This window comes from Cervus elaphus, chromosome 13 (assembly GCF_910594005.1).
Source record: "Cervus elaphus chromosome 13, mCerEla1.1, whole genome shotgun sequence".
NCBI lineage: Eukaryota > Metazoa > Chordata > Mammalia > Artiodactyla > Cervidae > Cervus > Cervus elaphus.
In genome coordinates, this window is record NC_057827.1 from 34,895,797 (window position 1) to 34,923,704 (window position 27,908).

At 44.2% G+C, this 27,908-nt stretch overlaps 1 protein-coding gene and 1 pseudogene across 2 annotated transcripts in view; one reads left to right on the top strand and one right to left on the bottom strand.

The window, feature by feature from the left end:
* Positions 1 to 27,908, bottom strand: part of SCAPER (S-phase cyclin A associated protein in the ER) — a 400,216-nt gene that overhangs the window by 10,793 nt on the left and 361,515 nt on the right. For both annotated transcript variants that reach the window (XM_043921754.1, XM_043921755.1), the window contains exons 28-29: positions 25,044 to 25,281; positions 18,949 to 19,098 (exon numbers count right to left, since the gene is read on the bottom strand). In XM_043921754.1, coding sequence (XP_043777689.1) covers positions 18,949 to 19,098; positions 25,044 to 25,281 — 388 coding nt within the window. The remainder of the gene's footprint in view (positions 1 to 18,948; positions 19,099 to 25,043; positions 25,282 to 27,908) is intronic.
* On the top strand, positions 6,389 to 6,483 carry LOC122707090 (annotated as a pseudogene).

Sequence of the window (27,908 nt, forward strand, 5' to 3'; positions counted from 1 at the left end):
TCCTTGTCATCCCTGGCCAGCATGAAGTATCATTAGCAGGCTACCCTCACTAACCTGATGTATTTTAGAAGTGCCTGGGCCAGTTGTCTCTCAGAGGCCACAAGCATGAATCTGCAGGCTCAAGGGAGCTTGGTGTTAAGTAGCCCTGGCTCTGGTTGGTTAAGTGGTTTGAGCCACAGTGTTCTTTCAGTGAAACAGAGGCAGATGGCAGCCTTCAGGGTTTAGAGGATCAAAGAAAACCGCGTCTGTGATCACAATGTAAAAGGCAATGTTAGTTAGGAGCCTTTGGTTAGCTCACCAGTTCTGCTGCCCTGAGTCTCCTCCTGCCGGATCTGGCTTCCCTACACTCGCAGAACCAGAAGTCCCCTCCCAGTGTGTGAGGCCTAATGAGTGCTTTCTGTCATCCTGCCCCCGCCTCTCTGTAAGGGCTGCTCATCAGAACAGGGCGCCTGGCAGCAGCGGGCCCTGCTCTGCCTGGGACTCATCAGAAAGCTTCATGCCACCTGGGAAGCCATGCCGCGGCCTCTCCCTGGCCCTGCCTCCACAGGAGAGAGCTGTGCAAACAGGCTGGGGATGCCAGCCAGGATCTTGTGGTGGCGGGGTAGGAAGTGCATTCTGACAGCTCTGAAAAGAAAATCCTAGCATAAGCACGATCCAAGAAACACAGGTAAGTGGTACAGAGAAACAGTCTTAAGCTTAGTCTGTGTGTGTGTTGGGGCTGTTGTGCCAGATCTGTCAATCTGAAAACAGCAGGAAGGGCCAGAGCTAATAAGGCTGGTGTTGTGGGCTCCTGATTCAGACCCAGGAGGAGCTTCCCTCCAAGCACTTAAGGAAATCCTTAAGCCCAGGAAGCCTTCCCAGGCAGCACGGCCAGAGATTGCCTCTGCTTTTCAATGCAAAGACAAGGCAGCAGCTCTTATATTGTAAATTGTGTGAGCAGCTTAATTCCTAGTTCCAGAAGGGCAGGAACTGTTTCCTTTTCTGTCCTCCCCTGCTCTGCTAGAGGGCTGGGTACCTCAGAGTTACTGGAATGAATGAACCAAAGTGACACAGGGTCCCTAGTTAACACATTCTTCTGTACCTTGCCTTGGGGGAGAATCATACCAAGATCTCTTCTCATGGGGTACAGATGCCATTTTCTGAAGCAGGTCTCCAGTTCACAACATCTTAGGTCTGCTCAGCTAGTCCCTTGCCATAGATTGAAGGTTTGTGTGCCCCCCCTCAATTCTTATGTTGAAATCCTAATCCTCATGTGATGGCATCAGGAGATGGGGCCTTCAGGAGGTGATTAGATCATGAGGGTGAAGCCCTTGTGAATGAGATTAATACCTTCATAAAAGAGACCCCAGAGAGCCCTCTAGTCCTCTTTCTGCCTTGTGAGGATATGATGAAAAGCTGGTGGTCTGTAACTTGGAAGAGGGCCCTCCCCAGAACCCTGATCTTGGACTTCTAGCCTCCAGAACAATGAGAAACAAATTCCTATTGTTTTACAAGCTACCCAGTCTATGCAACTTTGTTACTGCAGCCTGAACTAAGACATCCCTAAAGAATGGATTCTGTGATCATTCGTCTGCTCCCCTAGAAGGAAAGTGGGCTTGAGACTCTCAGCATCCCACGTGGGGCTCCCTGGCCTGGTTATAAGGAAAGGGAAAAAAAATCCTCCTCCTTTGTGGGTAGTGGGGTGACACTGGTCTCTCACTTGATGTGAAGGAATCCAAAATTGTCTAGGCAACAAAACTGCCAGTTGTGGCTTCTTGTTCATTCACTAAGTCATGTCCGATTCTTTGCGACCCCATGGACTGCAGCATGCCAGAACCTCAGCAACATCCAATGCAGCAGAAAGCCTGTCACTGGCGGAGACGGTACTCAGTAGTCTAGGAAGCCCCTCTATCTACATCATCTCAGGCTCTCAACACCCTTGAGGGGGGCAGACACAGATGGCTATACTCTTTTATAAGAAGAGCTCTGAAACTCAGAAAGTTTGAGAGACTTGTTATAGGTCCACTGGCCAGTCATTTATGGAGCTGGGCCTGGAAAACTCTTCTGACTCTGAGAGCTGGCTTCTCTCTCGCCTCTCAGGCCTGTCCAGGGCTATCGAACCCAGGGGGCTGCCCCTTCCTTGGCAGAGGGGCTCTCTGTCGCCAAGCCCTGAGCTTGTTCCAATGACTGGCTGCCAGCCAGCTCCTCACACAACTTTGCCAGCCCAGATGAAGAGGAGGATGACATACTGCCATTCTAAACAGACTAAACCAACTGACATACACAGATTAAACCAACACAAAAGACCTTTCTTCAAAAACCTATATTCTGCTTAGCTAGGTATCAAATAGCCAGTTCTTGGCTATGTGCTAGGCTGTGCCAAGGGTTTGTCTCAAACTATCAGACATAAGAACTTGAAAGAGAGGAACGGTTGGTGATGGGGCTAGATTCTCAGGAGTGAACTGTTGGAACATGTGACTTCTAAATGAGGACCCTCTTGTGATGGTGATGTAATTAGCTGCCTTCTGGATTTTGCGTGCCTGCAGACCAGGCCTCGTTTTTGAAACAACCACTATCACCTATGATGTATTTATAATGCTAATCCTTGGTATGACCTGAAGAGTTTTTCCCAACAGTTAAATTTCAGGAAGGAAAAAAAAGGAAAGTGGAGGTAAGCTACTGAGTCTGGTAAGCATCTGGTCTAGAAATGCAGTTGGCCTGGGCAGTCTGCGTTTTTCAAATCTGTGAAATGACAACTGCCGTAGTCACTTCAAAGATCCCAAGGAGAGCAGCTAGGAAGGCCTCTGGGGACTCTATCATGTTATGTAAATGGAAAACAGCCTGATTCTCCTCACCCAGAAGGCCCCCTTCCTCCAACTGTGACCATCTGGAATGCAACCAAGAACCAGGAAGTGAGCAAGCAGGCTGCTGAGCAGGGAAACCAGTTCATTCATCAAAACTCTGCTGAGCATCCACTTTGGCCAAGCGCTATGCAAGGCGGGGGAGCGGGGCAGTGAATGAGTCAGAGACACCCCTGCCCTCACAGAGTGCCCAGTCTGTCCACAAAACCCACGTCAATTATTTATAGCTAAGTTCTGCAAGCTCCAACTCAGCCTATCAATTCACATTTCAGAAGCAAGTCTAACAAAAGTGGATTGGAATCAGCAAATTAGGAGACTGCTGGAGACAGAAAGAAGCACCGGCTGACACTAATAAGTGAGGGGGTGGGAATTAAAATTATTTCAAGAAGAAGTAAGAATTGAGAAAGTTTCCTGGAATCATTTAGTATAAATGGTTGGCCTTGAGTGACATTACTATACTATAGTAACACATATTATAACCCATGACCTTCTCTTAGTACTCTATACTTAAAAAATTTGCTTCACATACATGATAATGCTCATGTACTTGATACTATAGTAGGTATTCATTTCTTAAGGCATCAAAAATATATATTAAGTATGATTTAAGTTTAAGAAATAAGAGACTAAAATTTTAAAAATGAACACGAGTAGTTAATGTTAAATAAATATTTTGTTTTAAAGGTAAGTTTAGTCCTCTGCAAAATTCACTTATATGGGAACAGCTCTCTCCCTGACCATACCAAAACCATAACACTAAATAACAGAAATAAACTAGAAAAAGGTTCTGTGGGGCAGTTTCTTGGCCCCTTTCTAAATCCATCCATTCAACTATCCCTCCAAGCATCTTAGATACAACCATGGTGTCCTATAGCAAAATCTCCATCTCTCCAGAATTCACCTACATTCAAGGAAACAAAATAGAAAGTGGTCACTTTCTGTCTTATCTACTTTATACTCTGTGAATCCTGCTAATTTTGCTAAGATCTAACAGTGATCTTAAATTTCTCCCTTATTTAGGAGAGGGCTTTGCATTTTATTTTTATGTTTTTTCTTTTTTTTCCCCCCTCAGAATGCCCTCTGGCAAGCTGCTAACTGCTTAGGTCGCTGGAAGCTCAGTCCCATGTCTGCCATGGACCAGAAGACAGAAACACACATATGGCCTGTCTGGCTCCAGAAGCATGAGCAGTTGTTCAGGCAAAGACAGGCTGAGTGAGTCTCCAGTTTTCAACACTGTGGGAACAGGGGTTATGTCCTTTTTATTCACTGCTGTGTCCCCGGTGTGTGGCAGAGTGCCTAGTACTGTGCCTGACAAATCACAGGTGCTCTATAACCAGCTGGGGAATGAATGAATGAGGACTGAGCTTTGGTGTCAAAACCTGACTCCAGGGGCCTATCCATACCCACCACCACACCAGAGCCCTGGGCCTACTCTTCCCAGGGCTTTCAAGGTCCTCAGAGTCGCTATCTTTGGACTTAACAAGAACAGCTGACTCAGTCCCTCATGCAGCACCCCATCGACTCCAACAGCCTCTGGGCACAAAAGTCTGGAGAGCAGGGGCAGGTGGGGCATGGGTAGGGACAGCAAGACTTGTGAGCTGGTCTGTCAAGCCCCAGGCCAAACCACCTCCATCAGCCAGGCTGGTAGGGTGAATGGAGTACGAGATCAGACAGCAATGGACACAAATAGTTAAAACTCACCAAGGAGAATTCTTTATGCCTAGGAATTCTTGTTTTGCTTTTTCCCTTTTCTTGTCAGAGACAAGATGTCCTCAACAAAGGGGCAAAAAATAGGTGTCTAGACATCTAAATTCATTATAAGAGACAGCGGAGAGGGCCTGTAAATCATTGTAACAAAGAATATTTTTCTAGCAGAGCAGAAACAAAGTAGTTGTTGCATTCCTCCCTGTGAAACTGGTCCTGCTACAAGGCTGGAGTGCAGGGGGCAGCAGTCCTAGTGGCCGGGCCAGGGCAGAGGCCAAGCCTCTCTGTCCACAGTGCTCTCTGACAAGTCCCATCACACCTGACGCCCAAGCCCAGGAGAGGAAAGATATGATAGCAGGGGGCCTTGAGGCCAGTGACCTCTATGAATCATATAAAGAAAAAGGTATGTCCCAAACACCCCCACCCACACACCTTGTTTCTCTGATCTGATGCCTTGGGGGTAGAGTAGGCTGGGCACTGAAATGGCTTTATTTAAATATGACATGAGAAAAATTTGAAGAGTCTGTCCACATACATAATCAAACCAAATTCGGGGCAGAGAAACACAAAGATTCCCTTGGCTAGTGCTGCAAACACATTCCTCTCTTCCCAAACTTGCTTCTGCTGTAAGATAGATTTCGAGGCTGAGATTAAGTGCAGAGATCTTGGCAGACGGTGTGGGAGGCAGGCCCTTGGAGCACTAGCCTTCTTCCTGGTGGTCCCAGGGATTCATTGCTGTCTAGTGCCAGCCGAGGGTCGAGGAGGAAAGAGAGAGAGGGAAGAAGGAAAGGAGGCAGAGAAGCAGGCAGGGGCAGGAGGAGAGGTTAAAGCCAGTATCTAGGGGCTGGGCCTTGCAGAGGTTCTGGAAACCAGGTGATCCTACAGAAACGAGGGCTTTCCTCATGCAGTGAGCGGGGGTGGCTGTCCTGCAGTGTCCCTCCAGGGAACCTGGGTGACAAGGCCCCTGACGTGTGCCCCCTGCTTCCTATGGGTGACAAGCTGCTTGCTGAGTACTGCTGGCAGAGGGGTGCAAAGAAGGCTTCTGGGAAGGTGCCCCCCCTCAGACACCACCCTGCTCCTGTGGGGATGAGCAATGCTACATAACCAGGGACACCAGCTCCCATCCTGGGGCTCCACTGCAGAAGTCCTGAGGCCTGTCTCCCCATTCTCTACATCCTGAGTGGACTTTCAGACACAGCTTGAACATCTCCTCCTCCTGCTAGTAACGTTAGGGGTGCCTCATCATCTCTGAGAGAAAAATCCCTAAGACCTACCAACTGCACGTAGGTCTCTTCATGACCTTGGCCCAGGCAGCTTCTTCACCCTTAACTTGTATTCTCTCCACTACCTCCTAACCTACAGACAGAAGGAACAGCTTACCGTTCCCTAAAACTGCCAGGCCATTTTACATCTCAGTAAGATCCCCTGGTGAAGGGAATGGCTACCCACTCCAGTATTCTTGCCTGGAGAAACCTGTGGAGAGAGGAGTCTGGCGGGCTATAGTCCATGGGTTCACAAAGGGTTGGACACGACTGAGTGACTAAGCGTGCACACACACCTTTGCTCATGGTCTTTCCTAGGCCCAGAATGTCTTTCCTACCTTGCTACCTGGTAAGTATCTATTCCACCTCCAGATAGCAGCTTAAGCACCACCTCCACTGTGAAATATTTCTAAATGAAGCTCAGGCACCCATCCAGGTTTGCTTATTGATCGTCTCTCCCTTTCCTCCCAGAGTGTCAGCAACCAGAGAGCAGGGACTTAGTCTATTTTGTTTCTCTTGGTCTCCTGGGTGGCTAGAACAGTCGCTGGACCATCACAGGCACTTGTTAAATGTCTGTAGAAGGTGCTCGCTTCGGCAGCACATATACTAAAATTGGAACGATACAGAGAAGATCAGCATGAACATCACTCATTATTAGAGAAATGCAAATCAAAACCACAATGAGGTACCATTACACGCCAGTCAGGATGGCTGCTATCCAAAAGTCTACAAGCAATAAATGCTGGAGAGGGTGTGGAGAAAAGGGAACCCTCTTACACTGTTGGTGGGAATGCAAACTAGTACAGCCACTATGGAAAACAGTGTGGAGATTCCTTAAAAAACTGGAAATAGAACTGCCATATGACCCAGCAATCCCACTTCTGGGCATACACACTGAGGAAACCAGATCTGAAAGAGACACGTGCACCCCAATGTTCATCGCAGCACTGTTTATAATAGCCAGGACATGGAAGCAACCTAGATGCCCATCAGCAGATGAATGGATAAGGAAGCTGTGGTACATATACACCATGGAATTTTACTCAGCCGTCAAAAAGAATTCATTTGAACCAGTCCTAATGAGATGGATGAAACTGGAGCCCCTTATACAGAGTGAAGTAAGCCAGAAAGATAAAGAACATTACAGCATACTAACACATATATATGGAATTTAGAAAGATGGTAACGATAACCCTATATGCAAAACAGAAAAAGAGACACAGAAATACAGAACAGACTTTTGAACTCTGTGGGAGAAGGTGAGGGTGGGATGTTTCAAAAGAACAGCATGTATACTATCTATGGTGAAACAGATCACCAGCCCAGGTGGGATGCATGAGACAAGTGCTTGGGCCTGGTACACTGGGAAGACCCAGAGGAATCGGGTGGAGAGGGAGATGGGAGGGGGGATCGGGATGGGGAATAAGTGTAAATCTATGGCTGATTCATATCAATGTATGACAAAACCCACTGAAATGTTGTGAAGTAATTAGCCTCCAACTAATAAAAAAATTAAAAAAAAAAAAAATGTCTGTAGAAGGAAGGAATGAGCCTCAGCACCGACAGCACTGCCCCTAGGCTCTGGGTTCCACAAGGACAAGATCGGGGCTCTACTCATTTCTGCATCCTCCAGCACTTGGTTTGAGATGGAGTGAGCATTTAGTAAAAGCTGGTCACTGAGAGAAGGAAAGAATGATGAATGCTCATATGGACACAAAGCTCATGATACTGGCATTTCCCCAAGAACAAGTCACCTCTAGCCTCTGTTCCATGTTAGAGCTTCTTTTTCCTTCTTTCATGTTGTCTATTTTGTGAGAAGAGTTACCTTTTAAAGGAAGCATGTTCTAAATTCCCTTCAAACACATCTTGCAGCACAAGAAGGTTGGCCTAGATTCTCTTAAACACTTGGCTAACCCTAAAAGTCATGGATTCTATAATTTGTCAAGGACTATACCCGTAAGTGCTCTTTTCATTTTAATTTATGTTTGAGAAAAAACTTTGTCTAAAGAGCACAGACCTTGGAAATGATACAGACCCACCATACTGTCATACATTTGAGGGAACTCTTTATTTTGGATTTTTTTTTTTTTTACTTGAAGTATCTATGTCGCACCTACCAAAAGGTAGGGGGTGGGGAGAGGAGGGAGAAGACTGGTCACAAAAAGTCCTAGATCTTGTGTCAGGAGGCCTGGCTCTAGGGACTTGAGCAAGTCCTTCTCTTGTCTGGCAATGAGGGGAGCTGGACTAGATGATCTCTGAAGGCCTGTGAACTTGCAGAAATAATATAAGCCTGTGTTACAAGGTTTCACACACATGAGCACCTTTTGGTGATTATACTTGCACAGACACTACATTTAAATATGGTGAAAATAGCTTAGAATATATTTTTTTCTTAAGAATGAATGAAAAGTCTTCACACAAAATATGCTCTCCTCATATTCTCAACTATTCTGATTTTGAACTTGGGTCAAGCCTTGCTCACTACAGAGCCTTTGGGTGGTGTGAGAATAGCAGAGTTAATAAATGCAGAGTACAGCCTGATAGATTTTCTGATCACATCCCAGCAGCAGCCAAAGAGCATGGATGCATTCCACGGAGCACTTATGGGCTCGCCAGCACCAGTCTATGACAATTTTATTTAATCATAAAAAATATAACAGTAGTCAAATCTTTTTGTAGTTTTAGTTTACTGCTTTGTCAAGTGAAATAAATGGTCTCTCAGATTTCTTTTGCTTTCATCTCTCTGTTCTAAGTACAGTAGGATAAGGTTCCAATTAAGGTCCATTAAATGCTCACATTGATTCATGTGAGGCATTTTCCAGTTTCTTTTCCTAACACCATCTCAGGGCACCTCTGAGTTATTTCTGTGGTGTGTTTTCAGTTTAGCAGTTGCCCATATAGAAGAGAGTTATTTGGGTGTGAGGTCTCCCTTCCTCCTATTTCTGCAGCCCCAAATGGTGAGCAGAGATTCTCCTCCACTGCCTTCCAGACAAGCCTATGTTTATTACCTGTCAGGTATGTCTGGCTGAACCACGCATGTCCCTTGGGGAGGGGAGCTGGCAGCTGGACAGGGCCACACTGACCCGCCCAGACCTCCCTTGGCAGCTGTGCTGGGGCAGCGCGTCGAGTGGCAGCTGAGAGCCCTACAGGAGGTCCTCCTCAGGCTTCTACATCCTCTGGGTCCATGAAGACACACAGAGTTCTCTTTAGTTTTCTCAACAGACGGGAACACAGGCTCTGACAGCAGAGATGGCCTGTCTGAGGTGGTATCAAGTGTCAGAGCTGACCGAGTGGATACTCCAAGGATCTTCCCATTAAGAGCAGGGAATGTGGAAGGCAGACATTTCAATCATGTCACAATTAACCTTTGTTCAGGCCCAGGGAAGGTACTAATTTTACACTATGCTCATGACCTAATTTAATCTGCATAACAACCCTCTGAGGTGTTACCAGTGTTATCCTGATTTAAAGAAACTGGCACCAGGAAGCTAAGGGTTTTGACCAGGATCACAGAGCTGGTAAGGGGGATAGCTGTGACCAGAACATAGGTCACCTGGCTCCAGAGCCCACAATCCTCTCATCATGCTATTAACACACACTGCCAGTGCCTTAAAGCAGAGGCCAGCTCATGGCTACCATGACAGAACTCCTACACACTGGGTTCTTTGATGAGATATGCAGACCCAAGGTGCACGATCCCAAAGGAACTATACACACATGAAGAAACTTAAGAAAAATATTTTAACCCCCTCTCCCCCCGAAACTTGCTATTACAATGAATGACATGGTGATTTGGGGGTCTTTAAGTATAGATTTTCCTACAGTGTATGGTTTCAGAGTGGAACACACATATCCAAAAGACTTTCTGTGACAATGCCACCAACTTGACAAGCAAATATCCGAAAGACATCCCCTCTCATAGCTGAGAGTCAAGTAAACCTGGGGGCTGCGTAATAAAGACGACATTTAAAAAATAATTTATTTGGCTGTGCTGGGTCTCAGTTGCAGCAGGTAGCGTGTGGGACCTTCATGGCCTCTTTAGTTGTGGCATGCCAACTCTTAGCTGCAGCATGTGGGATCGAGTCCCTAGACCAGGGATTGAACTTGGGGCCCCTGCATTGGAAGCGTGGAGTCTTAGCCACTGGACCACCAGGGAAGTTTTGAGGATGACATTTAATCATTACAACAATTTCCTGTCTCTATGTTATAGCTTAGGGGAAACGACACTCAGATAACCTGCCCGAGTTTATATCACTCAAGTGAGAGGTGGGCTAGGACATGGACTTCAGTCTGCCTCCAAAGCTTTCTCTCACACACTGCTGTTTTCTCAAACACAGGATATGCCAAACCTTAAACAGAGTAGTTTCCTTCAGATCTCAGAACTACTGGCTCCAGCAAAAACAAAACTAAGAAGTTTCTCTTAGCATAAATTAAAATGTAACTAACTTATCATGCCAAAGAAATGGCTCTTAAATTTTTAGCTAAAAGTCAGTTTAGGAGGTTTGGTCACTAAAGCAGAAGTGTTGTATTCTTTAAAATCTGGGGCCATTTTAACCTTCTCTGCAGTATAATGTCTAGAAGAGGTATATTATCTCAATATCCAATAATTCATTTAACAAATATTAAGTAATTACTATGTGCCAGACACTCCTGTAGGCACTGCAGACAAAGACTCTGTTCTCGACATACTAACACTTTAGTAGCATGGGGTGGGAGAGGGGAGACAGACAAAATAAATGTTGGGGTGGGCAATAAGTATATGAATAAAAATACAGCTAGGTAAAGGTGAAAACAGGAACCATGGGGCTGATTTTAGATACTATGTCAGGAAAGGCCACTCTGATAACATGAAAACTGAGAAAAAAGCCTTTGAAAGTCCCCCCCGCAACCCCTCCCCAGACCATGCTGATTTCTGGGGGAAAAGATTCCCAGGTAGAAAGCAGTAAGAACAAAGTTTTGAGAGGTGTGCTTGCAGAACAGCAAGGAGATCAGCGTGGCTGCTGAACATTTGTGATGACTACATTTAGAAATGAAAATTATTAAATTCAAGCACCTATACTGACCTGGACATGACTTCTCACTTCATCTTAGACTTATACATTTGTCTTCTGTCAGAGCTGGAAGGGTCCTTGGGAGGACCCAGCCTAATTCTTTTGACAGATAGGAAAGTGAAGCCCAGAGAAGGGCAGTGACTTGCCCAGGGTCACAGAGCTGCATAGTTATGAGAAGACCTTACCTTCTGACTGCTGTCCCAGTGTTTGTTCTATGATGTCAGGCTTTTACGTAAGATCTCCTATGTCAGAAGAGGTGTTTTCTCTGTGATTACAGAAGTCTTTACAGTCTATCTCAGTGATTTAAAAAGATACCCTTTAAATCTGAACACCAAGGCAGGCCCAGAAAAAGTTAGTTTTATGATTGGTCATTAGTTAAACTTTGACAAAATATTCTTTCTGGCCTCATTTTCCACACCAGTAGAAGACTTCCAAGTGAGCCAAGGATGACTGATGACTGGACATACACCCCTCAACTGGTGGCAGTGTTCAGCCTTGGACCTTGTTCACAGGACCTGGTTTGGGTACCTGGGACTAGGGTGCTGACGGTTCATTGTTTGGCTTCTTCCCCTTGTGCATTTTCTGCGCTCTGCCCAGTCTTGGGATGGATCTCAGAGAATTAACTTCATGTCACTGTGTGGCTAAACCAACCCTCACAATGTCCCTCCTCATGCTCTTCGCCTCACAGACACTGCTGAAGGAGTTTAGTGGGCTGCCAGCCTTTACAGTGCAGTGGAGATGAAACTATGGTGAGCTTTCAGTTTCAAAGTTAGATTTCATGACAGTTATGTTATTGGAGTGTTCTGAACCTGAGTTCCCCCAAACTGAGAAACTGAGAAGACTGGTGAAGGAAGGATAGTTTGTTTTTGCTGTTCAGTCTGTTGCTAAGTCATGTCAACTCTTTGAGATCTCATGGACTGCAGCATGCCAGGCTTCCCTGTCCTTCACCATCTCCTGGAGTTTGCTCAAACTCATGTCCATTGAGATGATGCCATCCAACCATCTCATCCTCTGTCACCCCTTTCTCCTCCTGCCTTCAATCTTTCCCAGCACCAGGGTCATTCCCAATGAGCTGGCTCTTTGCATCAGGTGGCCAAAGTATTGGAGCTTCGGCTTCAGCATCAGTCCTTCCAGTGAATATTCTGGGTTGATTTCCTTTAGGATAGACTGGTTCGATCTTCTTGCTGTCCAAGGGATTCTCAAGAGTCTTCTCCAGCACAATTCGAAAGCATCAATTCTTCAGTGCTCAGTTTTCTTCATGGTCCAACTCTCACATCTGTACATGACTACTGGAAAAACCACAGCTTTGGCTATACGGATCTTTGTCAGCAAAGTGATGTCTCTGCTTTTTAATATACTGTCTAGTTTGTCAGAGCTTTTCTTCCAAGGAGTAACCATCTTTTAATTTCATGGCTTCAGCAACCGTTATCTGTACAACCATGTTTTTTTCAGTTCACCATGCCAGAATTATGAATTCAGCCTACTGCTGACTCAGCAGTAATAATAATAATAATTATTATTTTTTTAATTCTGAATAAGTTTATTCTGTAAGCTTTCAGAGAGTATCTTTTCCAATTTGCTGGTTTTTTAGATGAAGAAACTCAATTCTCAGTCTCAGTCTGGAATTTCCCAAACCTTTTTAAGCTCAGACTTCAGAAATGGGCAGAATTCTAGTCTACATGGGGCACTTTCCCAACTTCCGGGAGGGTATAAACTATTTTCCCACCCTTTCTTGAACATTCTTTGCCAGAGCCCACATGGTAATAGCAAGGTGGGAAGAGAACTGACAAGAGTGGCTGTAGGGACATGTAACCACTTAGCCAAAGCATCAGTGAGAAAAAGTCATCACATCACTAATGTCGCTTTCCTGAAGTCGCTGCCGTCATGTTACACACCACTGTGCCCATGACAGTGGCTGTCTGACTAGTAGCAGACCCAGATGGTGTGATTTGGACCTTTTAGGCTAAACGACTCTTCCAATAACAGGTATCTTCTCTTCCTCAGATCAGTTGTTTAAAATATATTACTAGATCACAGACATTTAAAGTTGGAAAGAAACTGAGGAATCACTAAAGCACACCTTTCATACATAGATGAGGAAATAGGCTCACGGTCAAGCAGAACAAAGGCTAGGTATCGAAGCTTGTGACCGGCAGTTCCAGCGTTCTTATAGATGTGCTCAAGCAGCTGATGCGCAATCTCTGCTCAAGTGATAGCGCTCTAAGAGACTTAGTCCACTGACCACTGAATAGTAACGTGTATTACGTGTCATCTAGACTAGTGAACATTAAACAAGTAAAACTGAATAAGCCTGCAAACCTTTGTTGCTGTTGTTTAGTCACTAAGCCGTGTCTGACTCTTTTGTGACCTCATGGACTATAGCTTGTCAGACTCCTCTGGGATTTCCCAGGCAAGAATATTGGAGTGGGTTGCCATTTCCTTCTCCTCAGCCATATTATTTAGTGCCATAAAGCTGATGATAAGAGGGCCACTGGGACAGCAAGGTCTGCCTTTTTTGAGCATGCACTATGAGTCTGGGCCTGTGTTGTCTCATTTAATTCACTCAGCAACACGGGCAGTAGTAGTACTATGCCCTCCATTTCACAGATGAGGAAACCGAGGCTCAGGCGGTACTTCAAACTACCCTTGTGTGGGAAAAGCGAGATGGGGACACCAAAGAGATGAGGGGCGTAAAGGTATCTTTTGTTTGGATTTTGTGATATTGGTGACTTTTCCAAGTGGCCAAAATCACTAACTGGCAAATTTCTCCATTCTAACACCAGCCAGGTCACTCACCGGAAGCCTCCAAATAAATCTTTAGGCAGAAGTTATTTTTAATTAGGAAGTTCATTTGTTCTACTTTTGGGAACAAACCCCATAGCTTCCTTTGTTGCTGTAAATACTGACAGTAACTCCAAGATAGTTATATTGTTGAAGTTCTTAGGCTCTTCCTTAGACATGATACATTATTGTTTTGTGAAAGGGAACTGTATCTGTCACACAAGGAAAGAAAATACAGAAAGCTGAATGTGTGTGTGACAGCTCAGGAATAAGCTGCCAACACTGGAAGGACAGAAGGGCCTTGAAGGCTGGAGTTTCCACTCCAAGCCCACCACAGCACACTCTACTCTTAGACCTGGATGAGGCAGGAGGAGTTTACCAAAGGGGTGTGACCTAGGACCATCTGCCTTTGAGAAAAACAAGGAGCAAAGCAAGAATGTTTGCGCACGAATTAGGGCACCTCTGAGAGTTCTAAAAGCAAAAATGTACTGGGAAACTGCCACTCTTAAAACACAACTCTGCGTCCCTCACGGGCAGGCGGTATACAACCGGGAGACTGCCCCTGTTTTTGTTTGCAGGGAAATGTCTGAGGTGAGCACAACATTTTAGGAACATCTAGTCAATTACCTTTCGATTTTCTTACTAAGTCATCAAGCAACAAAAGACTTGGAAACTGCGTGTCACACAGCTTAGGCAGAATCTAGCTTCACAAGCCTCACTGTCCAGCTGACTGGCCAGTTCTGACCGCCCCGCCCCCCGCGCCCCCCCCCCCCGCCCCCCCAATCAATGGACAAGCAGATGATGACACAGTCTTCATGACTCCCTTCAGAGAAGCTGATGGGGGAGGGTGGGCCAATGGGAGCCTTCCTCCTTTCAACTATCATGGGAGACTCCAGCTCTGATAGCAGGAATCTATGGGGTCTTACCAGGTGAAAAAGTCAGTCACTAACTAAAATGAATATGCAAAGGTGCTTATTCCCAATACAGTAATATGCAGGCAGTCAAATCATCTGTCATTTGAGTTAATTTAATTATCAGACCACATTTAATTATCCAATATAAAATGTAAATAAAGTGAAGGCCTGACAGCACATACTAATTACGTTCATTATAATAATTAAATGGGAAGGAACTTAGAGTCATGAAAGTACTATAAAATACAAGGAAGCTTTTGATTAAAAATTTTTTAATTAGAAACTGCAACCTTACAGGAAACAGATGATTGGTTCTATCAAGGATGGGGCCTTGCTTTTATTATCCAGGTTTCTCTTCTAAAGTCATCCTTGGTATCATGGGGCTCAGTCCTTCCAGTTAATAGACTAAATGGTGGCAAATAAGAAGAGCCAATCCTTTATGCAAAGCAGTTTACCTAATAAAACAGCCTTCGGTTGCAGCAGGAATTCAGGGTCTCCTGTCTTATAAAGACACAAGCTGTTTCCCTGGAAGGAATAAAAGAGCCTCTGTGGACAAACAGGCCTGCAAATTAACATGATTTCTGCCTGATGATACGGAACATTAAATCAGTTGAGCATTGTAATTTCTCCTCTGAAATTTCTCTGATTTAAAGAAAGTGGCATGAGGTTAAATAAATTCACTATCATAATAACAGAAGTGAGGCAGAAAGGGCATCAGGACTGCCCTCTAGGAAACTGGGTTCTGTGAATTCTTGCTGGTCAATTCCTTTTCCTTCTCGGAGCCTCAGTTCCTCCAATTCTTTATGTCATTTCAGGGGGCTTATTTCACCTCGCTGAATCCCAATACCTCACCTGTCTGTGAGGTAGGAATAAATCTTCTGCTTATAGCTTCAGTGAAATGTTAATGAGGGAGGTCCAAAAGACAACAGATATGAGGGTAGTATAAAGAATTCTTGGATGGCATCACCAACTCAATGGACATGAGTGTGAGCAAGCTACGGGAGATGATGAAGGACAGGGAAGCCTGGTGTGCTGCAGTCCACAGGGTTGCAAAGAGTCAGACATGACTGAGCAACAAATAAAGAATTCTATGACTATAATAGGTTATGCTTAGAAACAGCATCTCCTTAAGGTTCAGTGTCTCAGTGGTTGACAATTACTATCATTTCTAGCAATTTCTGATTTCTTCCCTAGTTGACACCGAGTGTTAATCTCTCAGTTGTGTCTGACTCTCTGTGACCTCATGGACTGTAGACCGCCAGGCTCTTCTGTCCATGGGATTCTCCAGGCAAAAGTACTGGAGTGGGTTGCCATTCCCTTCTCCAGGGGATCTTCCCAACTCAGGAATTGAACCCAGATCTCCTGCATCGTACACAGATACTTTACCGTTTCAGCAATTGCATCAGGACTGAACTGACTTCTCTGACCTTCCATCAAATCATAAGTGGATGTCCAGGTAGGATTTCTGGGAGGCAAGGTGTTGAGAAAGGAGGTCTGGCCTTTTTTTTTTTTTTTAACTTTTCTAACTTTTTACTCATAGTGAACTTACCTCTCCACAATTACCTCTAAACCCCACGGCATCTTCTTCCCTGACTGAGAAGCCATAGGGTCTCTGTCTCCTCCTTGCATTGCTCGCTGCTCTCTCTGCCCACTGAATCTGCTTTTTTCTTGTTCCAACATGCCCAGGCATTACTTTGCCATCAGGTCGATGTCAGCTTTAACATGCCATTTCCAAACACCAGTTCCCCCGCCCCCATCTCTCACTGACTCTGGTGAGCCCAGAGACACTTAGAGCATGCGTTTTACCTGCAGGGGAGGAGTAGCAGAAAGATTCTCTGAAATCCCACACAGTTCAGTAAACTCATCACAACACAGCTGATTTAAGCAAAGAGTTTCAAACCATCCCGAAACATGAGTGTGCTGAAGGAACTAAACCTTTTGCTGTAGAACTGTACAGTAACATATCATCACACACACAAATTACTCACCTCTTTACAAGGGCAGGAGATAGTGTCATGATAAATAGTAAATGACTTACATAAGGTAAAGTCATGTAGCCATTAAAAGTGATACTCACAAAGAAGGGTTCTGATATAATGTTAAGTGTATAAAGCAGGATAGGACTGTATATGCAATATGAGCTCAGCTAGGTAAAAATGTTCATAGAGGGACAGAATGTGGGTGAAATGAGTGAAGGTGTCAAAAGGTACAAACTTCCAGTTATAAGATAAATAAGTTCTGGGGATGTAATATACAGTATATGACTCAAGTTAACAATACTGTATTCCATATCTGAAAGTCGCAGAGAGTACATCTAAATGTTCTCATCACAATAAAAAGAAATTTAACTATGTGAGGTAATGACTGTTAACTAAATTTATTGTGCTAATCATTTTGCAACATAACCATGATCAAGTCTTCACACTGTACACATTTAAAACCAATACAATGCTATATGTCAATTATATCTCAACAATATTAACTGGCAAAATGTTCACAGAAAAGAGACTGCAAGGAACCTGCCAAAATGGTAACAGTGGCTGTCTCAACAGGGAGATCAGGAATGGCTGGGACTCTGCTTCCTTCTTTAAGCTTGCTTATCTTTTTCATGATGAGTAAGGGATACTTTTGTAACAAAAAGACAAACTTTTGAAGGGAAATGAGATGCAGTTTAGTAGGTCAAATGGACACACATGTAGAAAAGATAACCTAACAGGAGATGTTCCTCCTTGAGTAGCTTGTGAGAGACTCCTGAACCTGTGGAACCTGGTCCAGAAAGGATAGAGCATCTATCTGGAGGTGCTGGCTGGGAAGAGTGCTGTGTGAGTGCTCCCACGGTGGGAGAGGAGAAAGGTCTGCCCCCAGGGCAACGAGGTCTGTGAAAGAGGGATTTTTCTATGTGTGACACTTATTCTGGCAAGGGTCCGCATTTCCTGTATTTTAATCATGGAAATCTTTCTGGGATGGACTGCATATTCTTTAACCTTCTTAGAGGGAAGATATACAACATACATTTTGCCTCCATGCTCACTCAGGGTCAGCACTAGGGGCATCAACAATCATCTGGGGAAATAAAGTACTGGAGTTAGTGTCCCTGTGAACCCCAATACCTACACCTGCTAAGTTCTTGGGCTTGTCTTGTTTCTTCTATCTTCTTTCTTCTTATCAGATAGGCAGTTTCATCAGCTCTTAGAGTGTAGGTTCTCACCTTGTATTTGGCTCTGGCACTACAACTATCTCCTGTCCTTGTCCTGCCCTGGTCTAGATTATTGCTGCTGCTGCTGCTAAGTTGCTTCAGTCGTGTCCGACTGTGTGACCCCATAGATGGCAGCTCACCAGGCTGCCCCGTCTCTGGGATTCTCCAGGCAGGAACACTGCAGTGGGTTGCCATTTCCTTCTCCAATGCATGAAAGTGAAAAGTGAAAGTGAAGTAGCTCAGTCGTGTTCAACTCCTAGCGACCCCATGGACTGCAGCCTACCAGGCTCCTCCGTCCATGGGATTTTCCAGGCAAGAGTACTGGAGTGGGGTGTCATTGCCTTCTCCTGGTCTAGATTACTGCAGGCTAATAAACCTAGTAAGCACATTTATTACAGAGTTGCCTAAAATAAAAAATTAGGAAACTTGGAGCGAGGGTTGTTTGGTGGCCTTTTTCTCAGATATAATCCACACAATTAGAGTTGCTGAGTAGGAGGCTTTAGATAAATTAGGTTGTCAGGAATTAAAATCTGATATGTTATGCCATAACTCTGTTTTTTAAAATAAGGAGAAATATTTTATTATTGTTATTTTAAAAATAAAATCTGTAAAACAGATTTCCCAACATTTTAAGGCAACAGAACCCTATTTACAAATGAAATCTTGCTCAGAAACAAACAAACAAAAAAACAGTTAAATGCAAAAGTATTCTGGGTGATTCAAGGCAGTAAGGCCCAAGCCCTGCCTTCTCAGGCTCCCCTCCAACACCATCTGGCACCCTCTTAAGCACCTCGGCAGAAGCCAAAGACCAAGAGCAGTTTCATAAAGCAATGGACTCTGATGCTATTTGCAAAGTGATGCAAGTTGAAAGTGTTATCTATTTCATCCAAACAAACAAACAAAATGAATAAAGCATCAGAATCTACATGGTAAGGGAGGAGACACTTCTATGTGGCTTAACAAGAATATTTGATGAAAAATATTTTATTTTTCTAGCTCTAAGAGGAGGTCCTCGTGCTGATCTAGGGCTGATCACGTCTTTCTAGAGAGGAGAAACCAGAGACATATCCCTGGAGCCTGCCTCAAGGGCCTCACACAGAACAGATGGGTTCCAGCAGGCTCGCCTGCCTTTTCTCACTCCAATACCTCACACTCTCAGGGCTGGGGAAGCAGTCTGAGGAACGTTCCTGGGCCCCTTACCTGGTTATCTGGGTGGTTGACAGTGAAGTAGCCCACACAGACGATGACCTCATGAAGGAGGCTTTCACAGGAGACGTGGCTGCAGTGGCCCAGCAGGGAGCTGGCGATGTGCCGGAACGCGAGGGACAAGCCCTCTGCGCCTACGATAGACTGACAAAGACAAGGAGCAGTTAGCACTCCCCAGCCAGGGAGAGCCAGGGCTGCAAATCACAAAGCAAGCCTGGGCCCGGTGCACTCTGCGCCACGCTGCCAGGAAAGCATAGGAAATTTCGAAAGTACAACGCTTAACAGCTCAGTTCAAGGATTCTTGCTCTAATAAGTGACCATAATAAATGCAACACTTAATCGCCCCCTGCCCCCCCCAAAAGAAAATAGAGCATAGCAGACCAGATGCCTGCAACTATGTGGATCAAGATGTTATTCACCTAAAGCATGAGTATTTATCCCATTTTTAATGAGGTATTTTTTTCTCATTGCACCAATAGTCTCACTGTAGAAAACTCGGAAAAATTTAAAGATATTAAAATTCACCTGCAAATCTATCACTTAGCTAACTTCCAATACTTTTTTTTTTTTAAGGAGAAAATATTTCCTCATATGCAGAGATTAAAATACAATTCTAATTATTTACTTAAGTTCAAAGACAAAATAGATATAAAGAACAACTAGTTATTGTTCAAACAGCTCCACAGCTCCCAAAAGAATGTAAAAAATCCCCAACAAACACCTCCCCCCAAAAAAACAAACAAAATGCAGCCCCCTCAGTTACGAGGCTTCTGGGATCCTTTCTCAAGACAGGCAAGCGGCTGCCGGTGGTGGGCGACGCGGGAGGAGAGCCTGAGTCTGTCTGTGCAGCCTGAAGCTTCTATTTAATAAACATGTCAAACAGACAGAGCGACATGAGGGCAAAGGGGAGAGGCGAAGCCCACAGAATACACTCGCAGCCCACACTGGAATGAAGCGCCACTGCGGGCCTGTGGGGTACGGCAGCGTCTTAAACTCATCTCTCGATTGGAGGTCTTAGCTGGCTTGAACCAGGTCAGATATGTTGCAGCTTGGAACTTTCAATGAATTCACTCTGCCTAACCCTCCTGTGAAACACAGTCTTTTTAATTAATACTGTTGAAACAAAATTACTGCTAAATTTTAAGAGTGCCTTCTGCCTCAGTTTCATTGCACTGAGACAAGATGTTTTTCAAGCCCCAAAGAGACTTCAGGAGGGCCTTGCTCTTTTAAATCAAGGAGTGACACCTTCTCAGCTCAGCCCTTATTTAATTAGCTGTGTCCAGCTTGCTGTGACCCACTGCCCTCTGTTTAACCTTTACTGATAAGAGCAGGTCAAGGGGCATGCAAGTTTGAATATAAAAATTAAACCAATTTTTCAAGGAAACCATATTTCCTTTTTAGCCAGAATTAATTGCCAAGTCAGTACATTGATTTGTTTCTTGAGACCACCTTCAATTGTAAAAACTGTCAAAGAGTATGCAATATACAATATCCGGGATCTCAAGGCCATCTGTGCCAATATGAATTCAGAGTGAAATAAAAGTCTTTGCTGAAGGGAGAAAAATATTTTGACAGCCTTATTAGTATACAATGAAATGGAACCAGTTAAGAAAATATTCTAATGGATAACCTTTTGTTACCACTATGCAACACGTTGTCACACAAAGCAATTACATAGGTTTATCACTCTGAAGAAAGGTACAGGAACAGTGGGAATGTGGCACTCAAAATTTAACCTGATTCAACACCTGCAAGATGGTTTGGGTAAATTCTTCACCCCTTTGGAATCTGAGTCGGTCTACAGGGCCTACCATGTGCTAGCTTTGTTGTTGTTGTTCGGTTGTTAGTTTGTGTCCGACTCTGCAACCCCATGGGCTGCAGGACACCAGGCTCCTCTGTCCTTTACTATCTCCTGGAGTTTGCTCAAATTCATGTCCATTAAGTCGGTGATGCTATCTAACCATCTCATCCTCTGCCACCTCCTTCTTCTCTTGCCTTCAATCTTTCCCACTCAGTCTTTTTCATGGTTCAGCTCTCACATCCATAAAGGACTACTGGCAAAACCATAGCTTTGTCTATACAGACCTTTGTCAGCATAGTAATGTAAGAACTGGACCATGATGAAGGCTGAGCACCAAAGAATTGATGCTTTCGAACTGTGGTGTTGGAGAAGACTCTTGAGAGTCCCTTGGACTCCAAGGAGATCAAATCAGTCAATCATAAAAGAAATCAACCCTAAATATTCATTGGAAGGACTGATGCTGAAGCTGAAGCTCCAATACTTTGGCCACCTGATGCGAAGAACTGACTCATTGGAAAAGACCCTGATGCTGGGAAAGATTGAAGACGGGAGGAGAAGGGGATGACAGAGGACAAGTTGTTTGGATGGCATCACCGACTCAGTGGACATGAATTTGAGCAAACTCTGGGAGATGGTGAAGGACAGGGAAGCCTGGCGTGCTATAGTCCATGGGGTTGCAGAGTCGGCCACAACTGAGCAACTGAACAACAATTCACATCTGTACATGACTACTGAAAAAACCATAGCTTTGACTATACAGACCTTTGTCGGCAAAGTGATGTCTCTGCTTATTAATATGCTGTCTAGGTTTGTCATAGCTTTCCTTCCAAGGAGCAAGCTAGCTAGCATGGTGCTTTTATGTAGTCTCATTTAATCCTTAGGCTTGTGGGGTAAGTGTTTTTAATCTCTATTTTAAAAATAAGAAACTGAATTTTAAGGACTCATATGACTTGTCTAAGGTCACACAACTTGGTAGCATGATGGCTCAAAGTCAGGTCAGTCTGACTCCAGACCCAGAGGTCTTGATGAGGATGTTTCTCTCTAACAGCTCTACAGAGATGCACTGTTGTGACGCACTGGGACTCAATCTGTTGACATGTCTCACGTTGTCTAACTTTTCAGACGGTCAGACCACTGATTTCATTTCAGTTTTCTTCAGTTCCTTTGATCCTTCTGGGCAGTTCATAAATTGTCTCCCAGATTTTTTTCTGAGGTCAGACCCATACTGTATCTAACATCTCTTTTTCTGTGTTTGTTATACTTGATCTTAGCCAAAAGGCTGAGAAGCGATCCTGTGCTTATTATAAACATAGTTCCTAAAATCACACTTTTGACAATAAGTTGTTTTAATGAACTAGAATATGAGCTTCTCTGACCATATCTATCATAAAAATACTTTTCTCCCAAACTCACCCATCGCTTTACAATGCAAATATTGTATATTTGTATCACATTTACTTGAGCACTGCACGCTTGATCAGATGTCTATTTACATCAATAATGTCTGTGTGGAAAGATGTTTTGCTTTAGCATGCTGAACAGACAATAGTGGTTGGTTAAGCAAACAACTATAAATCTTTGCCAGCCCTCCCTTTGAGAGAAGGGACCTATGTCTTCTCTTGAATCTGGAAAGCTGTAACCAATAGCGTATGGCTGATATATAACCATACCACTTCAGAGGCCAGGTCATAAAAAGTCATACAGCTTCTGTCTGATCCTTGGGGAGCACATGTTTTCCAGAAGTTTCCTCTCAGAACACTCCTACTGAGAACACAGACACGATGATGTTCTGAGAAGCCCAAGTCACATAGAGAAGCCTTATGTAGAGTCTATGGCCAGTAGTCCTGGTGAACCTGGTCTTGGAGGATTCCTGGGCATAAAATATGAGCATGAAGGAGCCTCCAGCTAATTTCAGTTCCCAGCTATCTGAGTCAACCTGCACCTCCTCTCCACACTCTCCACCCCAGGATTTGAGCCCCTCAGCAGAAGCACTACATTGTGGAGTAGTGACAAGCCACTCCCACTGTTAAAAGCCCAGCTGGAATTGCGGACCCACAGAAGCTATGATCATGATAAAATGGTTGCTGTTTACCCCACTAAGTTTGTTTTTCAAATGGATAAAAGTAACTGGTGCAATAAGGTAATCACTGGTAGATGTATTAAAGGCCCTTAGGCTAGCAATTCCAGGTATCTGGGTCCCTGCACATCCTGACGTATGAGAGTAAGAGGAAAACACGTGCTGGACTCTGAGCAACAAAAGGATGGCAGCCAAGAGGAAAGGCCCCTGCAGGCTTTCCTGGCCCAGGGTTAAGGGGAAAAGGGAACCTGGAAACAGTGTCTGGGGAGAGAATGAGAAATAGTGATGGCAAAATTGACTAAAATAAAAGAAGACAAGGGAGTCAGGAAAGAGATCAAGAAAAGAAGATACAGCAGGGAAGAATTAAGAGAAATATGGAGTAACAGGAAGGACAGAGGACAAAGAAGCAAAAGAACTGTTGGGAACCAGCCAAGAAAAGACATTCCACTCAGGAGGTGGGCATTTCACTCTAAGAATGGCTGGAACACTCCTGAGTTACCTTGGTATCTTCCCTGCGGTTGAAGCAAACGTGGTTCAAGTAGGGGGTGTATTTTGGGCTTGATGAGGCAAAGAGCTGGAGAGGAGAAATCTTGGTTTCTATCTTAGTTTGGCATGAAGAGCTCCAGAAATAGATTTTTAACTTTTCTCACATTATTGGCCATTGTGCCTAAAGGCCCCGAGGGAGCGGAGCTGGAAGGAGTTGGGTGGTTCTCCTTCTGAGTGAGGATGCACAGGCTGTGAGCTCATGGAGGTGTGCGGGTGGGGCAGGGACCTGGGGCTCCCTGACACGCAGAGTGACTGATGGAATGGCCCACTTAATGGAAATGCTCGTGCATGAAGTGGAGCCCCCTGCAGCAGTAAAAACCCTGGTCGGAAGACCCATAAAACCAGAAACTGAGGAATACTTTTTATTTGTTATTTGCTTTTCACAGTCCCTGGTAACAAAAGAAATCACTCTAGTTGGATCTAGCTGATGGGTAGCCTGCTGGTCTCCATATTCTGAGGACGTAAAATGAGCATATCTTGATTTCCAAGCTGTTTCCAGATACAACATAGTGGGGTTGAGTCTTCATAAAACACAAATGTTATGTACAACCCAGAGGCCAGAGCCACTGGCATTTTCTCTTGTTAAAGGTACAGCTGTAACCTCTCAGAACTTTACATATTGTATAGTTACCACCTCAGACTAGTTTAAGTGCTTTGAAACCTGAAAAGCATTAACCCCAAGGAAGAGACTTCTATTCTTGGGAGGGATAAACTAACTCTACAAAGTTGAAAGATACTGAATCCAGTGGTACAACTGACTCATAATTTCCAGCTGTCAAGAGAACAAGAATTACACATTTGTCACTAGCTACAAAATAGAAGTGTTTCTTCCATTTTGTGAAGGCCAAAGACCACACTTTTCATACATTTGTATCTCTGTAACCTTTTTCCCTTTAAGCAAAGCAATTCATCTAAATTATGGGTTCATCATCTGCCAAGCTTGTTCCTTTTTTAATGAAATCACTTGACAGTTAATAAACTGAAAGAGAAAGTCTACTCCTTGGGGCTTGCTCTGTTCCAAAGGTTCAGTGTTTTTGAAAATTAAATTTCCTACATGAAAAAAAATCTGTTTCTAAGCTGACAGTCTGGTGTTTTAGCACAAAGCAATTTTTCTTTCTTTAGCTATAAAAACTTAATTTATAGGGGTTTGCACATTTAACTACACATGTACTTTACATTGGACACCAGTCAGTTAAATCATCCATAGAAAGTCATCAATCAAAACAATTTATCTAATTTTGGTTCTGTTTATATAAGAAACCATTACTTTCCTTAATATTTAAATGTTTATAGGATGATAACAGGTTTTCTAAAGAAATCAAGACAGAAGATTTGTAAGTAGCAGAGTGGCATAGGCTGGGGTTCATATAACCATGGGTACCAGTCCTGGCTCAGCTATGTGTAACCCTGGGAAATTACTTAACTGCCAGCTTTCCCATCTGTAAAATGGGTATAATAACATTTTGGAAGGTAGTCATGAGAATAAATAAGAAAGCATATGCAGAGCAGTTAATACATTTCCCAGAATATAGTAGCTTAATAAATAGCAGGTACTGTAATGCCCGTTATTGTAGCTTATTCCTGACACTCCAATCCAGGAGAAGAACCTCTCATCATATCTACATAAAATTATTAACTCTTGGTTGGTTAACCAACTCCTGGTACCTGGAAAGCAGGCAGATTAAGAGCTGCGAAGCTGTTGAAGAAACGCAAACTCTGGATGGCCACTTGGACTGTGTTCTGAGCGTAACTCTCCTTGGGACTGGCAGTGCTGGGGTCCGAGAGCGTGCCGTGGAAGAGGACGCAATAGAGCATGTGCAGGACTCCAGCCAGGTCTGTGGCCTGAAGAGCAGCTGTCAGCCCTGTGGGATCCTGGCGATTATCATCAAATATGCTGTAAGACCTGACAAAGAAACATTCAACTCTTTAAGAGAAATCTACTTAAAGGATGTTAGCATTTTTACAGGTCAAATGGAACAAGACAAGCAGACCGTTAAAAGCAAACCATGTGAGTTGTGTAGGGAGGTAACAAGAAACCTCATGGAATAAGGGCAGCCCTCCCCCACCCTGGTGCTCTGTGGCCCGCCCTTTTCTCCAGCAGGGAGGCCAGGCCGCTGCGCCAGTGGCAAGGGGGTGCTCTGTGGCCGCTGAGGCTGCTACTGCTCCTGGGCCCTTTGCAGTCTGGGCAGCCCCACTGTGTTTAGATTCCAGGTCTGCAGGAACGGGACAGAGTCTGCGAGAGCTGCTGAGACTCGGAAGTCAGGAACACCATGGCTTGCTTTCTGGATACACAAGGGGGTCTTCTCAGGGGAAGCAGTTATCAGGAAAGCATGAGGCTTCAAAAACCCAGTAGTGTGCTGGTATACTGTGACAGGCAGACACTTCAACTGCTTTTGAAGGCACAGTTCTGTCATCGAGGAACACTGGAAGGACAGGTTGCAGGGGCCAGATTCCCAAGAAAAAGCTGGTGCTGGATTAGCTTTATACAAACCACCTTGGAGTCAGCTTAGCAACAATGGCAGGCAATGCTCTGGATAAGCAAGAAGCAATGGTAGTGGCAAACAGTTCCCAAAGTCAGTGGGAAGTGTTGTTCAGTCGTCAAATCGTGCCTGACTCTTTGTGATCCCACGGACTGCAGCACGCCAGGCCTCCCTGCCCCTCACCATCTCCTGGAGTTTGCCTAAGTTCATGTCCATTGCATCGGTGAGGGTTTGCTAAATTTATCTCACTCTTGAACTCAGGTATACGTGAAGTATCTAGTGACCACGAGCCTACAGTTTAATAAGTAAGTGCGTCTGGCAAGCATTCACTCACCCCTTTTTTCCCCCTAGAAACTATATCCAGGTTTCTCTCCCCTTCTCACAGCCAACATGCTTCAGGTGGGGCCCCTTCCTATTCACTCTGGCTCAAGGGTGAATAGGTCCAAGGTAAGGGGTACATTCTATTTCTCTGATGGTTCAGCAAGGTTTGGGGATGGCAGGTGTCACTGTCAGAGCTAATGGAATGGAGGGAGATTCTTGTGCTGAAATGCCTGGAAAGAGGGCCTCACCTTTTCTCCCCAGGGTTTGAATCGGAGAAGGAAGGTTGGTAGCTGCGCACAAATGCTCAGGTCTCTCAGTGTTGTTCCAAGTGGGTCAGTCACCGGCCGTCATGGGACAACCTGTCTTTACGGTTCTGTCACAGGCTGATGCCCTTCCCTACTTTCAACACTAACTCAGGTTCCTCCTGACCTTCCCTTTTCTACTGTTATTGTTCCTTCCAACAGGAATCTAGAAGGGGAGCGAGGCACTCAGGGTCTATGCTTATCTCACAAACTTGCCCAGAAGCACAGAAGAGATGCCACTAAGTGACTACAAATCTGAAAGTGCTGGCTGGCAAGTTTCTAGTATCTTGTCTGGTTTTCTAATCCATAACTTATCCCTAAAGGGATTATTTTATTCATTCTGATTTGCTAGTTTCATCAGAGTTTTAGTCATAACCATAGTAAGCACTTCCTGAATGTGCACTATTTCTGGTATTGCTAAGAGCGGAGCATGAACTGACACTTGTTCTCTTCTCAAGAAAGCAGCTCTTATAAAATACTACCATCTCATCTGCATGGCAGGACCTGATAACTACACTCACACCTTCCACCTTGCCTCATTCCTACTTCTTCATAGTTGGTGGAGAAGGTATGGTTCTCCTGATTGCACGCGTGACACAACTGAGACCCTCAGAGATTCAGTGAGATGTTTGGGGTCATAAATATTTGTCAGTGGCAAAAGCAGGGGTACCACCAAAAATTCTGACCCTTTAAAGGCGGTGTTTGTCCAAACACCAAAACATCTAGGCCAAATAGGTGACCCCTCCTTTTATCTCCATGTCTTCTCTTAAATCAAATCTTGGGATAAACTGAAACACTGTTAAACAAATTACACAGATTGTAATGTAATTCTGTATCATCACAGAGAGACACTTTCTGTCTTATGGGACTCAATAAAAACAAAAAGTTAAGAAACGTTATTTATTTGCTTTATTTGTTATTTATTTGCTTTACACAAACTGTTAGCTCATGTCAGTTCAGTTTGCCCTTCCTTCCATTATAGCCCTAAGAGTTAGGGGTCAGACCCTGACTAAAGACTGAGGAGAGATTAATCTCTCCAAGTGGAGATTAATGTGCCTGAGTTTATTATATAGATTCCCAAAAGGGGTCTGTGTTTGTTTAACCAATGCCTTTTAGAACCAATGACAAGTCAGAAGACATTTCTCTCTAAAGTTAATTTCTAATAGGCTTCCAGAAGCTTGGAGCTGAGTGACATCATGGCTGGTTGACAAGAGTTTTTCTGGGATTTGCTCTGTGATTCAGCATGGTGACCTCCCTCTTACTGCCTGTGCTGTTTTTAACCTGATTATCAGCATATTCAAATGCAGATATTCAGGGATATAGCACTATCATTTAGAACACTTTGTAATAGTTAACCTTTGCAAGCATTTATGAAATGACATGACTTCACTGCTACTATTTCTTCAAAAGAGTAAATTTTTTAAAAA